Source organism: Vombatus ursinus, unplaced genomic scaffold (assembly GCF_900497805.2).
Source record: "Vombatus ursinus unplaced genomic scaffold, bare-nosed wombat genome assembly UNPS02014796.1, whole genome shotgun sequence".
In the NCBI taxonomy this organism is placed as follows: domain Eukaryota; kingdom Metazoa; phylum Chordata; class Mammalia; order Diprotodontia; family Vombatidae; genus Vombatus; species Vombatus ursinus.
The window spans coordinates 165,280-180,645 of record NW_020954574.1 but is presented as its reverse complement, the minus strand read 5'-3'; the positions used below and the strand labels follow the sequence as shown (position 1 = coordinate 180,645).

The 15,366-nt window shown below is 40.2% G+C and overlaps 1 protein-coding gene across 1 annotated transcript in view; it reads left to right on the top strand.

Annotated features, from left to right (window-relative positions):
* The first annotated feature begins 1,650 nt into the window (after positions 1 to 1,650).
* The window catches only part of NLRP1 (NLR family pyrin domain containing 1), a 35,109-nt gene continuing 21,393 nt past the window's right edge, over positions 1,651 to 15,366 (top strand). The window contains exons 1-4 of the mRNA XM_027870252.1: positions 1,651 to 1,895; positions 6,946 to 7,477; positions 10,374 to 12,006; positions 15,080 to 15,250. Of these exons, the coding sequence (XP_027726053.1) occupies positions 7,195 to 7,477; positions 10,374 to 12,006; positions 15,080 to 15,250 (2,087 nt within the window). The 5' untranslated portion in view covers positions 1,651 to 1,895; positions 6,946 to 7,194. The remainder of the gene's footprint in view (positions 1,896 to 6,945; positions 7,478 to 10,373; positions 12,007 to 15,079; positions 15,251 to 15,366) is intronic.

The following is a 15,366-nucleotide window of genomic DNA, read 5'->3' as shown; positions in this document are numbered from 1 at the left end:
TTTCCAAATCCTGGTTTCCCTGGCTTCCTTCAAGTTCCAGCTAATGTCCCACTTTTTACAACTTTTCCTGATACCCTTAATTCAAATGTCTTTCTTCTGTGGATTATCTCCAATTTTTCCTATATATTGATTATATATAGTTGTCCCCATGTTGTCTCCCCCACTGGATTGGGAGCTCCTGTAGAAGAGGAACTGTCTTCTGCTTTTCATTATATTCCTATAGCTTTCCACAGTGGCCCATATTAGGTACTTAATAAATGTTTGTTGACTGATTGTAGGGCAGGTGACACCGACTATGCCAAGTGTAGGGACACAGAAAACAATACGGGGGCACCACAGGCACAGGAGGAACCACTGGAGGTTTTGGGCTCCAGTCTCTAGCAGGTTCACTTTTCTTTTGCTTTTTGGTGAGGCAATCAGGGTTAAGTGACTTGTCCAGGGTCACACAGCTAGTGTCATGTGTCTGAGACTGGATTTGAACTCAGGTCCTTCTCACTCCAAGGCCAGAGCTCTATCCACTGCACTATCTAGCTTCCCCTAGCAGGTTCATTCTTGATCTGGGCAGCCAGAAGGACAGGAAGACAGCTTCAGAGGGGCTAAATAATATACTTTATTCTTGTGTTTCTCTATCTCAATGGCGTTGCTGATGATGGGAGCACCAACTCCTACAGCATCCCACAATTACTCTTCTTGCAAGGTCCGGTGGGAATCATAGGAGCACAACTCCTTCATGTTCCCTTAAATCTTGATGGGGGCCATTCGAGATAAGCACACACATTCACAAATCCCCCCAAGCCTTGATGGGGGCCAATCAAGGCAGAAACACATGCATTTCCATGTGCATTCCCCAAATCCCTACTTACTGACCAGTGCTCACCTGATTTATAAGGGAGCAAACAAAGAAGGCAATTTGCCAGCAATAGCCTCACAACTTTACCTTAAATCCAGTAATACCATGCTGACTAAGCACAGTGTAAGTGCAGTAGATTATTTACAATTAAACTCAAACGTTTAAATTATCTCATCCCTATATCTCACTGTGCTGTCACAGTAGAAACTGTTTATAATGTGAAAACCTGAGAACTAGAGATTGTTTTGGCCATAGATCCTGGGAACTATTATCTAAAAAAGAATTAACAAGATCCACCTTACTTACACTGATATTTCTCACCTTCACAGGTTGTGAGGTGGAGGGGACCCTGTAATGAGATGTGAGGACGATGTTTGGACAAAAATAGCGTGTTTTGTCTATAAAAGGGGCCTGGGGGGAGGACTGGGATCTCTTTGCCTTGTTAGCAGTTTCCCCCTCCCTTCATCTCAACAGCACCCTACCTCCTAATTGCTTTCCCAGGACCCTTTTCTTTATCCAGGGCTCTGCCTCAGATTCATTCATTCACTCATTCATTAATTCTTTTAAAAATGTCAAATTCTATGCTATGAGCTGGGAATGTAAAGACAAAAAACAAAGTCTGATCTTTTTTTCCCTCTTGTGGCCTTCACAGACCTCTTACTCTTACTTCCTCTCGGCCCTGGGGAGAGAAGGGCTGTACTTCAGGCCTCATACCTGAGAACAGTTTGGTCAGAGTGCTATGAGTTCTAGCTCTGGGTTAAGGAAGGTGGACCTTTAAATTAACAAAATCATAGGGAAGGTCAGGATTAAAGCATCTGGGAGTGGGGATGTGTTTACTACTCTAGCTTTCCCAGCTGGCTTCTCCACCCTTTCATTGTCTTCCTGCTCAGACTTACTTTCAGTTCCCCCTAATGATTTTTGGGTGTGGTGTCTTGGGCTCTTTCTTGGCACCCCAAGTTTTGCCCCTCTGGTTTAGATACCACCAGATACACTGAAAGACCTACTGAGGGCCTGAAGGACCCAAGTCATTTTGAATCATGAGAAGGTAAGTGCTGCTTTTTTCCCCCTGTCCTCATCTTTAGTATTCCATGGTTTTTTTCCTTTATTTCTTTTTCTCTTCCCCTCCAATCTCTCCCTCCTTTAACTTATTATCTTCCTTTTCCAAGTTTCTCCCTTCCTTCCTCCCCCACTTCTTCTGGTCCCCGCCAGAAGCTCTGACCCAGCCTCTGTTACTCTTAGATTAAACCCTTTCCTATCTCTTGCCATCATCCCCTTTCCTCCATTCACCCACTTTGAATTAAAATAAAACCCCAAACAATGGGGCACCCTGAGGTGAATGCTTTCTGGGCAGGAACCTGGCTACAGCATCCTGGCTTGGTGTGGGAGGTGGAAGTTCTTGAGAACTTGAGCTGAGGCAACCAATGGTGCTGCTATTTCAGCGTCACAGAATTCTCAGTGTGTTCAATCACAGCCTTAGCTGTGATTCTGTCCCCTCTCAGGGAAGAATTTCATGTACTTGTATCCCAGCACTGAGCCTTAATGAAAGACATTCTCAGAATCATAGGAGAGGAAGAGGGAGAAGGTCTTTAATGCAGTGTTGCGAATGTAGCTGTACCTCTGATTATGGACTAAAAACAGGGGTGGGCCTGGTAAATGTTTAGGGCACATTTTAAAATCTAATCTGCATTATTAACATTTCCTCCAACACTTTCCTAAGTCTAGACAAACAACAAAACAATAAATCAAGCCTTGATCTGTAGCTCTGATTTTGAGGTGGAAATGCTCATACTGAGCATTTAATAATCAACTTGATAGAGCCAGTTCAAGCTGGTTCAAAAACACCTCTGCCTGAAAGCCTATTTGCTTACAACTCTTGTTGCTGTTTGTCCTTCGTTCTTGAAGAGGACCATGACATCAGGAAGGCAATGTCATGACTATTACTTACACAAATACAGAGCATCTGATTCTTGTTTCCCTGGCTTCCTTCAAGATTTGGCTCAAATCCCACCTACTGCAGGAGGCTTTTCCCAACCTGATCCCCATTCTTGAGCCCATCCCCAGCCCCACTTCCAGTGCTTTCTCTCTGAGATAACCTTTTACTCAAATGCACATATGTATGTGCATGTACATATGTGCATGTATGTGTGTATATATGAGAACATGTGGGGGTCACAGAGAATTGGGCACAACTGAAACGACTGAACAACAAAAGTAATACACTGGACCTCACTCAAGAAACTTCATTGGCTACCAGATGCCTACTATATCATCAGTTCCAAACTCTTTATTTAGGACCCTCCCTAATTTGACACCCGTACAAATCAGTTGCTCTGTGAAGATTTAGACTTTGCTGAATTGAGTCACAATTGAGCAACAACTTCTCTCAACTAAACCAGTCAAGTACTGCTAAAGAAGCCTACATTTTATTCAGGACTTGAGTTTGTATCCTGGCTCGCTTACTTATTATGTGACCTCCTGCAAGTCATTTAGCTTTTCAGGTCTGAGTTTCTTCACCTATAAAATGGAGGTGGAATGGACTGGATGAACTTTAAGGTCCCTTCCAAATCAAAATCTATGACCTTTGTATTTGACTTTACATTTTTCATCTTTCATGAATTTTTATTTCCAGTGTGGGGCACCAACCCCTACTTCCCCTTTGCCCCCCATTCAGAAACCTTCTGCATTTGATCCTTCTTTACAAGTTCCTTCCCTTTCTTTGCTGCTGCCTAAAAATCGTTGTGCTCTCTTTGAGTACCTACTTCTGTTTTCCCACTTCTGCTCCCTGCCATTACACAATACAGACCACAGGAGTGTGTGTTTTTTTTAAGTTTATTTACAAAAGAAAAGAGAATGCATAGATATGGAAGTAATGCACCAGTCATTAGAATTCTTTAAAACATTTATTTTTTTTTGTATTTACATCATCTTTATTTCCAAATATCTCCCTTCATTCTTCTATCCCAAGAAAGATATACCTTGTAACAAAGAAGAGGGTAGTAGGGGAAGTAACTGGGCAAAACTAACCAACACAATAACTGAGTCTGATGGCACATGCAATATTCTGAAAAACATTTCCCTACTTCTTCAAAGAAAAGATTGGAGTTTTCTCCTGTCTTCTTCAGGAATCATTAGAATTCTAAGTATTTATAATCACCACTCCCAATAACCCTCTTCCTATACTTTTCCATTTTCCAGTCAGTGTTTTAAAAAGTTATCTACACCCAGTGCCTCCACTTAACTTCCTCTCCTCTCACTCTCTTATAAACCTTATGCAATCTGACTTCTAACCTAATCACTAAATTGAAACTGCTCTCTCCAAAGTTACCTTGATCTCTTAATTGTGAAATCTCATGGACTTGTCTCAATCTCCATTCTTCTTGACCTCTATGAAGCATCTAACACTTTTGATCACCCTCTCCACTTGGATCCTCACTCTGTCCTTCCGGGGTTTTCCTGATCCATCATTCTCTTGAGGACATAGCCTCCTTGGTGACCCTCTCCACGCATTTCTCTCCTTCCCCACAGTGGCTGAGTGGAGGAGTTGAAATATTCCTTGCTTCCAGTTGCCACTTCTAATTCTCTCCTTACTACCACCACTTGGTAACTTCTCCTTCAAGGCTCACTCAATCCACATCTACCAACTAATCAAAATTCTGCTAGCTGTTGACTACCAACGTCCAGGACACTTCCTTCTATCCTCAATAAGTTCAGTGCCTGCCTGGCAGTCTTTCATTCCCAACTCCTGCCCTCATACCAGGGAATGTTAACATACAGATTAATACTCCCTAAAACACCCTTGTTGTTCAATTGTTTCAGTCGTGTCTGACTTCATGACCCCATTTGAAGTTTTCTTGGCAAAAACGTTGGAGTGGTTTGCCATTTCCTTCTCCAGCTCATTTGACAGATGAGGAACTGAGGCAAACAGGGTTAAGGGATTTGCCCAGGGTCACACAGCTAGTAAGTATGAAGCCAGATTTGAACTGATGAAGATGAGTCCCTGACTTTAGGCCCAGCACTCTATCCACTGTTCCACCTAGCTGACTTCAAACACCCTTGTCATTCCCAGTAACTCAACTTGCTATTTCCTATGATTTACTTCTCTACCCCACCTCAGCTACACAGAGAGATGGTCATACTTTTGATCTTACCATCACCCACAAATGCCCCATACTTCCATATTCATAAACTCTGAAATTCCCTTATGTGTTCAAATCAAAATGGATTTGTCAATCCACTTCTCTTCTTTGTAAACCTAAATCCCATTCTTCATCCTCACTAAGACTTCTAATTGCTCCTCAGTTCTTTCTCCAGCTATCATTTCTGCATTGGTTGCATTCTCCTCCCTTCTCCATCATGACCCACTGGAGAACCAGTTCACTCTATACTATCCTCTTCTCTTAAATACCTGGCCCCTTTTACTATTTCCAGTCTTGTCCTACTAAGCCCCATCTACTACCTTTGTCCCTATTTACATGCAGCTGAACTAAGCTGGATAAAATGACAAAACTCTCCTGGCTGGGAGTACTAAGAATTTATGATACATAATCTGAACTGGGTCCTCACTGATGCAAGGTAATACTTTTATGACCCACTAATTGATTCACTAACCAATTTACCACAACAGCTTTTCTAAACTTTTTATCCCTCCTCAAACAACCCATGGCTCCCTCCTCATCCCTTGCCATGCTCTCAGCTAAGGACCTTGCCTCACATTTCACTGAAAAAATTGAGACCATTCACTGAGAGTTCCCTCTTCCCTCCCCTCATCTTACATCATTCATAGTACTTCTGCCACTATCTCTACCTTCATTCATCTCATATGAAAATGTAGCCCCTTCTCCTTGCCAAAGCAAACCCCTCTACATGTAGAAATGAATCCTTTCTATCCCACATTCTCCAGCACAATGCCCTCTCAACCATCTTGCTTTCTTATTTATCTTCAATCTTCAATCTTCTCCCCATCTGCCTGCTTCCCTGATACCTACACCATTTCTCCTTCATCCTCAAAAAACCCTTGCTTGATCCATCCATCCCCACCAGCCTTTATCCCTTATCTCTCTTCTCTTTTATGATTAAACTCACTCACTGAGAATGCCATCTGTAGTCACTGTGTCCTCTTCTTATACTCTCATTCTCTACTTAGCTCACTACAATCTGGCTACCAACTTTATCATCCAATTAAAATTTCTCTCTCTCTTAAAGTCACCAGTGATCTCTTAATAGCCAAATTTAATGGCTTATTCTCAAGCCTCATCCTTTTTTATCTCTCTGTAGCCTTTGACACTATCAATCACCCTCTTCTTGATACTGTCTTCTCTCTAGGTTTTCATCACACTGTTCTACCCTGGTACTACTACCTTTCTGTTCCTTTATCAGTTTCCTTTGCTGGATCTTCATACTGGTCAGATTGGCTAATGGTGGGTATCCCCGGGGCTTTGTCTTATACTCTCTTCTCTTTTCTCTCTATAGTATTTTGCTTGATGATCTCATCAGCTCTCAGGGATTCAATTATCATCTTAAACTGGATGTCCCATAGACATCTTAAATTCAACATGTCCCAAACTGAGCTCATTGTTTCCCCCCAAAACCTTTGCCACTCCAGACTACCTTATTACTGTCAATATTACCAATCATCCTCTAGTCAGTCAAACTCAAAACCTAGGTGTCATACCAACTTCAGTACTAGATGACTAGAATTCTCTCCCCCTCTCTCCTCCTGGCTTTTTCAAGACACAGATAGAATACCACCTTCTACATGAAGCCTTTTCAGATCTCCATTAATGCTAGTACCTTCCCTCTGAGAATATCTCCAATTTATTCTGTATATATCTTGTTTGTACATAGTTGTTTGCATGTTGTCTTCACCACTAGATTGTGAGTTCCTTGAGATCAAGGACTGTCTTCTGCTTTTCTTTGTATCTCTGACACTAAGTACTCAGCCTGACATACAGGAGGCACTTATTAAATTCTTCTTGACTGACTTACATGTCTGGTTTTTACTGATTTTTTCTGCTGTTTCCTAATGATTATTGGTTTCCTTTTAAATACTCAGAAACTATCAATTTAACAATTCACTCTAATTGTTTTTTTCCCAGGGACCATCATTGTGATCAGCAGTCTGATACTATCATTTACCATTTTTCTTTTTGAAAATGTGGCTGTTTACTCATCTCTGGACTTCTATCACCTCTGCCATTTCTCATCATTCTTTTCTGACAAGAAACTATTCAGTCATGGATAAAGAATATCTATATGTCCAGGAAAAGGTATCCTCAGTATCCTAAGTCTATCAATTTAGCCACTTTCCTCTCTACTGACCCTGAAGATCCAGTATTGGGGAAGAGATGGCAGCGAACACTAGACACAGACTAGTCCGGTACTTAGGGGAATTGAAGGAAGAGGAGCTAAAGACATTCAAGCTGCTGCTGAAAAATTATCTTCCAGGGAAAGAATTTTTAAAAAAAAACTATCAGAACCAGTTAGAGAAAGCTGGTCATATTAAAATGGCCTCCATTATAGTCAATATCTTTGATGAGCAGAGAGTATGGGATGTTGTTATCAGAATCTGGGAGAAGATGGAACTGAAGGAGATGTGTGAAAGAGCAAAGGCTGAAGATCCTCTGATGGGTGAGTAAAGATGTAGAAACTTCAACCTTGGGAGAGTTACCTTATAACTACTGCTCCTCATGCTCATGTCCTCCCTAATTGTTCACACTCTAGGTCGTGTGTTTTCCTTTCAAACACGTCAATTTTTATTGAGTACTACCATCCTTCTAGCTATCCAGGATCAGAACCTTGGAACCATCTTTTACTTTTTCTTTTCCCTCACTATTCACATCCAATCAGCTTTCAAGCACCATTAAACTTAATTCCACAATATCTCTAGCATCTATCCCCTTCTCTCTACTCAGACACAATCTTTAACCTCGTTCATTATCTCTTCCCTAGACTATTACAACAACCTCTTGTTTGACTTTCAGTTTCTACTCTTCTCCTATCCATGCCCTCATATAGCTGCCAAATTGATATTCCTAAAACACAGATCTTACCATGTCACTTTCCTATGCAAAAATTTTCAATGGCTTCTTATTGTTTTTAGTATAAAATATAAAGGTAAGACATTTAGCAAATTCTACAACACGGATCCCATTTACCTTTACAATCTTATTCTATATTATTCCCCTTCATGAACGCTCTATTCCATTCTGACCTATTAGCCATTTTTTGTGCATGGTATTTCATCTTCTGCATCCATGCTTTTGCATAGGTGATCCTCTATGTTTGCCTCTTAGAATTCCTAGCTTTCTCAAAAGTAATAGTTCTAGTGGCAATTCCTACCGAGGCTTTTCCTGATGTACTCAGCTAGTGCATTTCCTCTTGAAATGACTTTGTTACACTTTGAACTTGTATATATGTGTTCCCAGGAAGTTCAAAGATAGCTAAAATATATCTGTTTTTTTTCTTTTTATATCCCCATGACTACTGCCTTGCACATAGTGAGTGACTAGTAAATCTTTATTGAATTAATTTGAATTGAAATTAGTATATCTATATCCTCTATCGGCCTATTAGATTCCTTGAAGGTAGGTCTTTACATGTCCATTAACTTTGGCACTCTCATATTGCAGGGATGCTTCTCACTATCAGATTATTGCTTGCTCTCTTATAATTGCCCATATCTTTATGGAGAAATTCAAATAATGATTAGTGTGACTCGCCATAAATAATATCATACTTATAAAGCAGATAAAATTGCTACATTTGAGATCTTTGTTTCAGAATCATATAGTACCTATACTGAAGTGTGGACTGGCCTTCTGATTACACTTCCTTTTTCTAAAGTCAGATGCTTTTCCACATTCCTTGCCTTGGTTATCTTAGTTCTTTCCACTATGTGTTACCCCAGATTAAGTGGATTTCCTGGAATTCCTGTCAAGCTTTCTTTAGAAAGAGCTTCTTTCTTCCCAGACCAGTTACCTGCACTATCTAGTATACATGTGAACCCCATAGTGACTGGGGGAGGTGTAGTTATTGGAACAGGAGGCTTCCTATCCTTGGGAATGGCCAACGGAACTCTCATAGTAGGAGAGAAATAAAGATTGGGGATACTGGGAGGGGCTCTAGAGCCATATAAGGAGATTCTGAGCATCATGTGGACTTTGAGTATTCACCTTTTCCTAAAGGTCCTATTCCTTGGGGAGGAATAGGTTCACTCTAATATATGTATTCAACATTTCCAATGAGAAACTGGAGCAATGGTCACCTTGACCTTCATTAAGCCTTCATTCAAGTATAGATTAGCTGACTACTTGGAATGGAATTCATGCTTTAGGTTCAAGTTGAACTAAAGTATCTCTGAGGTCTCTTTCAACTCTATGATTCAACTCTAATAACACTGACTCTAGTAGACTGCACAGACTCACATATATAGGTATTCTTTCCTGGTGACCTGTCACCTCTATTTCTTCCATTCTCTGGCCTGTTGTTGGAGTTCAGAACATTGCAGCACTGGTGCTTCCAGGTTGCAGCCCCTTGGCAGGCTTTTGTTCCTGAATGGCTATGGCCAAATTGGCTGTCAAGGCCTAAGCAAACCCAGGATCAAGGGTCTCCATGCCACTGGAAGTAGGAAGGGGGGGACTAGAGTATAGTGGTGGGTTCTCATGAAAGACTGTATCATATTCTTGGGTCAGCTAGTACAGTCTTTCTGCCAGTAGCACAGGAGGCAGGGGAGAAGCACTCAGTGAGCTTACAGATAATGAATGTCAGGTCCTGTTTCTATAACTTTCTTTTGGATTCTGGGCATACTAAACAACAGACAAAGCTGAACTTGCTTTATCTTTGGCACTTTTTGTTTGTTTGTTTTGTAGAGGTCTAAAAGGTTATGCAAATTAGAGAAAGTGTATGGTCTGTACTTTTGTTGTTCACATGACCCAAAACAGTGAGAACTCTAGGGTCTGCATGCCCAATTATATTTTTTCAAGTGGATACAACTGAGCCTTAGATTTTAGGTACCCCTACATTCCCATATAGCTTTTCACGATTCAAACAGGAAAACCTGAAGGCAACCAGGATAGCTCTATGAGCACCTTTCTCCACCAAACTATTGGGAACTTTTTAAGATTCCTTGTATTGGGAAAAGAAATAGTGTGTCTACAGTATTTGAGCAGATAGAAGATGCCTTTGTCTCATTAGCATTAGCCAAGATTTGTCAGTATCCCCGTGGCCTCAGGGACAATTAATGGTTTCTCTAAAAGTTATCTGGAAAACTTTCTGGGGCTCAGACATGGAGATCTGAGGTTGATAATGAAATATATATATATATATATATATATATATATATATATATTTAAGGCCCTATATATATATATTTAAGGCCACTGAGTATTTAAGGCCACTGAGGACTTAAGTCCAGGCATATACTTTTACTCTAAGGACTCTAGAGTTGGCCCAATTAGAGATAGCTCTCTGGAATTGGACATGTCTATTAACTTGTATTTTTCATGTTTTTTTTTCACTGTCATAGGTAACAGAAGAAAATATATAAACAGAATGAGAGAAAAATTCAGTCTTGCTTGGGATGGTAGCTCTTGTCTCAAAAACCTTGGATACTTACACAAGGAATTCATACCTCTTCTGCTTCTAAGTAAATCCAGAGAACCTGAGAATATATCCATGGAAAATAGACATAACTCAGTCATGACAAAACAAGCACACATAATTGACATAACAGCATTATTTGGGCCTGATAAGAAACATGTTCCACAGACTGTTGTGCTACATGGTGCTCCTGGAATTGGGAAAACAATACTGACAAGAAAGATAATGCTAGACTGGGCAAACGGAGACCTCTTTCAGGACAGGTTTCGAAATGTTTTTTACCTGAACTGCAGAACACTAAACCTTATGTCAGAGATGAGTTTAGCTGATCTGATTTCCAAAGATTGGCCAGACCTCCAAGTACCCATAGAGGCAATTAAGTCCAAGCCAAAAGCACTCCTTTTCATTATTGATGGTTTTGAAGAACTGAAGTGGCCGTTTGAGGAACCTGAATCTGAACTATGTCACCACTGGAAGGAAAAGCATCCAATGCCTATCCTCCTGGGCAGTTTACTAAGGAAAACAATATTTCCCAAGTCATCCTTACTGATCACTACACGGCCCTCGGCTATGCGGATGCTGAAGTTCTTACCAGACAAGCCACATTGTGTAGAGATTCTGGGATTCACTGAAGCTAATATTGAGACATATATCTCTAAGTTTTTCAAAACTGAAGCTAAGGTGCTAAAAGCCCTCAGTGTGATAAAAGCCAATGACACTCTGTGGAATATGTGTTCTGTCCCCCTGGAGTGCTGGATTGTCTGCACTTGCCTGAAACAGCACATGGAAAGAGGAGAAGAGCCCATGTTGATTCCCCAAACCACCACAGCTCTCTATGTGTCTTATCTTTCTTTCGGATTATCTAATGATGGGAGCTATCCAAGTCAGCACCATGACACCCAACTGAGAGGCCTGTGTTCTTTGGCTGCAGAGGAATTCTGGGGAGGGAAGTCCACATTTGATAGAGATGACCTTGAGAGACATGGGTTAGATGTGTCTGATGACTCTGCTTTCCTGGGCATGTACATTCTTGAGAAAAAGAATGGCTATAACAACTGCTACAGTTTCATTCACAGGAGATTCCTGGAATTTTTTGCTGCCATGTTCTATGTGCTAGAGGAAGAGAAGGAAAGAACAGATGATCCTATCTTTGGGAGGGGTATAAAAGAGCTACTGGAACAGTACAGAGAATATGGCACAGAGGTTTTCATAGTGCGTTTCCTTTTTGGCCTATTGAATGAAGAGACTGTGAGAGAGCTGGAAAGAAATTTCACCTGCCCAATATCAGAAAGAGTGAAAGCAGAATTACTACAATGGATAATTGCAGAAAGCAATGTACATAGGACTATGAATCCTCTACTGTACCCAGACCCTTTGGAAATGTTTCACTGTTTATATGAGATTCAGAAGGAGGCACTGGTGAAGCAGGCAATGGAATATTTCCCAAGAATAAGATTATCTCTTCACACGCAAAAGGATGTCCTTGTCTCTATATTCTGCATTAAGTTATGCTGTAGTGTAGAGGGAATGTGGCTGCATGTCAGTCAAACTTTGGCTCTGTAAGTGTCTACATTTATTTGCCCTTTTCAATTCTAAGAATATAATTTGGCTAGTTAGTTCGTGTTCCCTGAGACTCTAAGGCATGTGTTTTGAAAGTGCTTAGGTGTCTACCTTGATCCCTACCCTCAAAAGCAGGTATTGGTCACTAGTTTTAATTAAGTTTCAGAAAGCTTCATTGTAGCCAAATACTCTCCTAAGTTGATGAATAAGCATTTATTAAGTGCCTGATTCATTCCAGGCATTGTCCTAGGCACTGCTGAAAAAAATGAAACAATCCCAGCCCTCAAGAAGGTTATACTCCAATCAGAGGAGCATATAAAAGTATAAGGAAAATCTAGAAGAGATAATTGGATGGGAGAGTTACTAGTAATTGGATATTGAGGGAAAACCTCATTGTTTTGTAGAAGATGGAACTTTAGCTGAACTTCAAAGGAAATTAAGGCTTTTTGGATGTGGAGGTGAGGAGAAAGTACATTTTCTGGCATGGAGAACAGTACACCTTCTACTAATGACACAAGGCCCATGTGTAGCTATCTCTGTACCTTAGCAGGAAGTCACCTCCATTTTATGTCCATTTTTCCTATAGTTAATAACGAAGATCTTCTCTCATGGTATCACCATTGGATCTTCATCCTTGTTCCTTGGAGGAAAAAAACTGCTTCCTCTTCGGGGGTCAAGGTGCACTTTCTTTAGCAAGAATTTCAAATCTATTATGTAGCTCCAAAGGCTCAGTAATCCTTCCTCCCCTCTACCTGGGCCTTCTCAGAGTCTCTCCATTTTCTTCTTGAAAAATTTTCCTCTATCTTTCCAAGAAATACTTCCTTTTCCCCAGCAGGGATTTCTCAGTGTGTGTGTGTGTGTGTGTGTGTGTATGCACGCACACATATATACACACATATGTGTGTATTTTTGTATATGTACATACACATACATATATGTGTGTATGTATTGTTTTTGTTGTTCTGTTATGTCCAACTCTTTGTGACCTCATGGACATTTTTTTGGTAAAGATGCTGGAGTGGTTTGCCATTTCCTTCTCCAGTAGATCACCTTTTGTCAGGCAAATAAATGTTAAATGACTTGCACAGGGTCCAATAGCTAGGAAGTGTTTAAGGCTAGATTTGAACTCAGATCTTCCTTATTCCAAGTCTAGTGCTCTATCCACTGAACCACCAGCTGCCTCATATGTGTGTATGCTGTTGTTCAGTCATTTCAGTTGTGCCTGACTTCGTGACCCCATTTGGAGTTTTCTTGGCAAAGGTACTGGAGTGGGCTAGGATTGTTTCAGTTTTTTTCAGCAATACCTAGGAGTTTGCCATTTACTTCTCCAGCTGTTTTTACAGATAAAGAAACTGAGGTAAACAGGGTTAACTGACTTGCCCAGGGTCACAGCTAGTAAGTGTCTGAGGTCAGATTTGAACTCAGGTCCTCCTGAATCTAGGGCCAGCACTTTATCTACTCTATTACTTGGGTACTCCCATGTGTATGTATACAGACATATAAAATATATAAATATTATGTTTCTAATATATAAAATGTAATAAATATATACATATGTGTATGTGTATATATAGAATAATTTATTATATTTATATAATAGTGTTATACATTATAAATACAATATACATCCATCACTTTTTGAAGATTTCTATCCATACCCTAATGCAAAAAGGGCTACCTTAGAGCAATTTTTTGAGAGATTATATGAAGAAATTCACATTTCTAGCTATGTCATGCCTAATCTTTTATCATAATTCTGTTCCTTACTAGAATGCCACAGCTAACAGAGAAGACAATATGTAAACAACTATGCACAACTATGTATGGAGTTTTCTTGGCAAAGATGCTGGAGAGGACTCACCTTCCTTTTTTCCCCCAAATAGTAGGATAAGAAGTCAGCTTCAAACTATGATGCCAGTCTCCATTTCTCACTAATCCCCACTCTTACTTTCATATTCAGATTTTATTCACCTATGTTTCACACTTCAGTTAGCAGCCTCCAAGTCAGAGTTATTTACTTAGCCTTTGGTCCATCTTCCCTTCCCTGGAGGTAGCTAATTACTGAATTACCTTCTGCCTTTCCTTTTATGGAGGAAAGACAGCTCTGACTTGCCCTAGGGCCAAGAAAGTTATGATGAAATGGGACAATGCTGTGTTTTATTTATTTTTCAGTGTCTAGGCAGCTAAGTGTGATGGCTTCTTTTACTAATTTTATTAATATGTTAGCGGCCTGTTTGTTGTTCATAACCAAAATAAGACAAGAACACTTGCTCTCACCTTGGATAGAATATACAAGAGGTACTTTCCTTAAGATTCAAGTCAAAAGCCACCTTCCACATGGGGCCTTTTCTGATTCTTGCCCTAACACCCCCTCCTTCCAAGTTACTAGTGGTTTTCATTTTGTATTTGATTTGAATATATTCATATTGTCTCTCACCTCCCATTGGAACGTACACTCTTTAAAGGCAGGGAATGTTTCCCTTTTACCTTTGTTTTTCCAATGCTCTGTGCAATGCCTGGTACATAATAAGCACATAATGGTTGATTGGTTGACTCAAAACCTTCCCCATTAGTCTACTCTAGACAAGATATTTTTAATTCTTTTAACATTTGCTCCTCATTCATGTTTCCCAACCTGGAAATAATACTTTTTGCTCCTGAATATTGGGCATATACTCTTTGGAGGATTTTTGGGAAGACAGAGAAGAGAAGGTATGGATAGAATGGTTATAGTATGCATAAATGGAGGAAATGTCCTCTGACTAACTAATCTTTTCAGTGTTAATCTTTCCTTTTGTAAGAGTAGAGTCCCATGTGAATCTATCTTTGAAGTAATTTATAATATTCCACTTGCTTAGTCCCAAATTCTCCCTCTGGCCACCTATGCAATTTGCGTCAATCTAGGGCCAAATCCTTTCTTGATGAGACTTGTGGAAAGAAGTGCAGTCCAAATATGTCTGTGCCCAGTGAAAAAGGCAACAAAGTTTTCTATGGGTTCAGGTCATTCCCACAGGACACTATGGACTTATCTGAGAAGAGCAATGAACATTTCTTTTGTGTGTCCTCTTTCAGGATGTACAGTTCTCCTCTCATCCTCAGTCAATGGCAGGAGCTTATCTCCATACTCAGCCATAAGCAAAGCCTGAAAGAATTGGAACTAAATGGCAGTTTCCTGGATGACAGATCAATGAAGATATTTTATAAAGAGCTAAGACACCCTAACTGTAAACTGCAGACCTTGAGGTAAGTCTCCCTTTTGCTCAGGAAAAAAAACAAAAAAACAAAAACTCATATGGTATTACAATAGAAGCATTTAACGGAGAGGGTAAAGGGGGAGGAGAAACAATATAAGGCCAAAA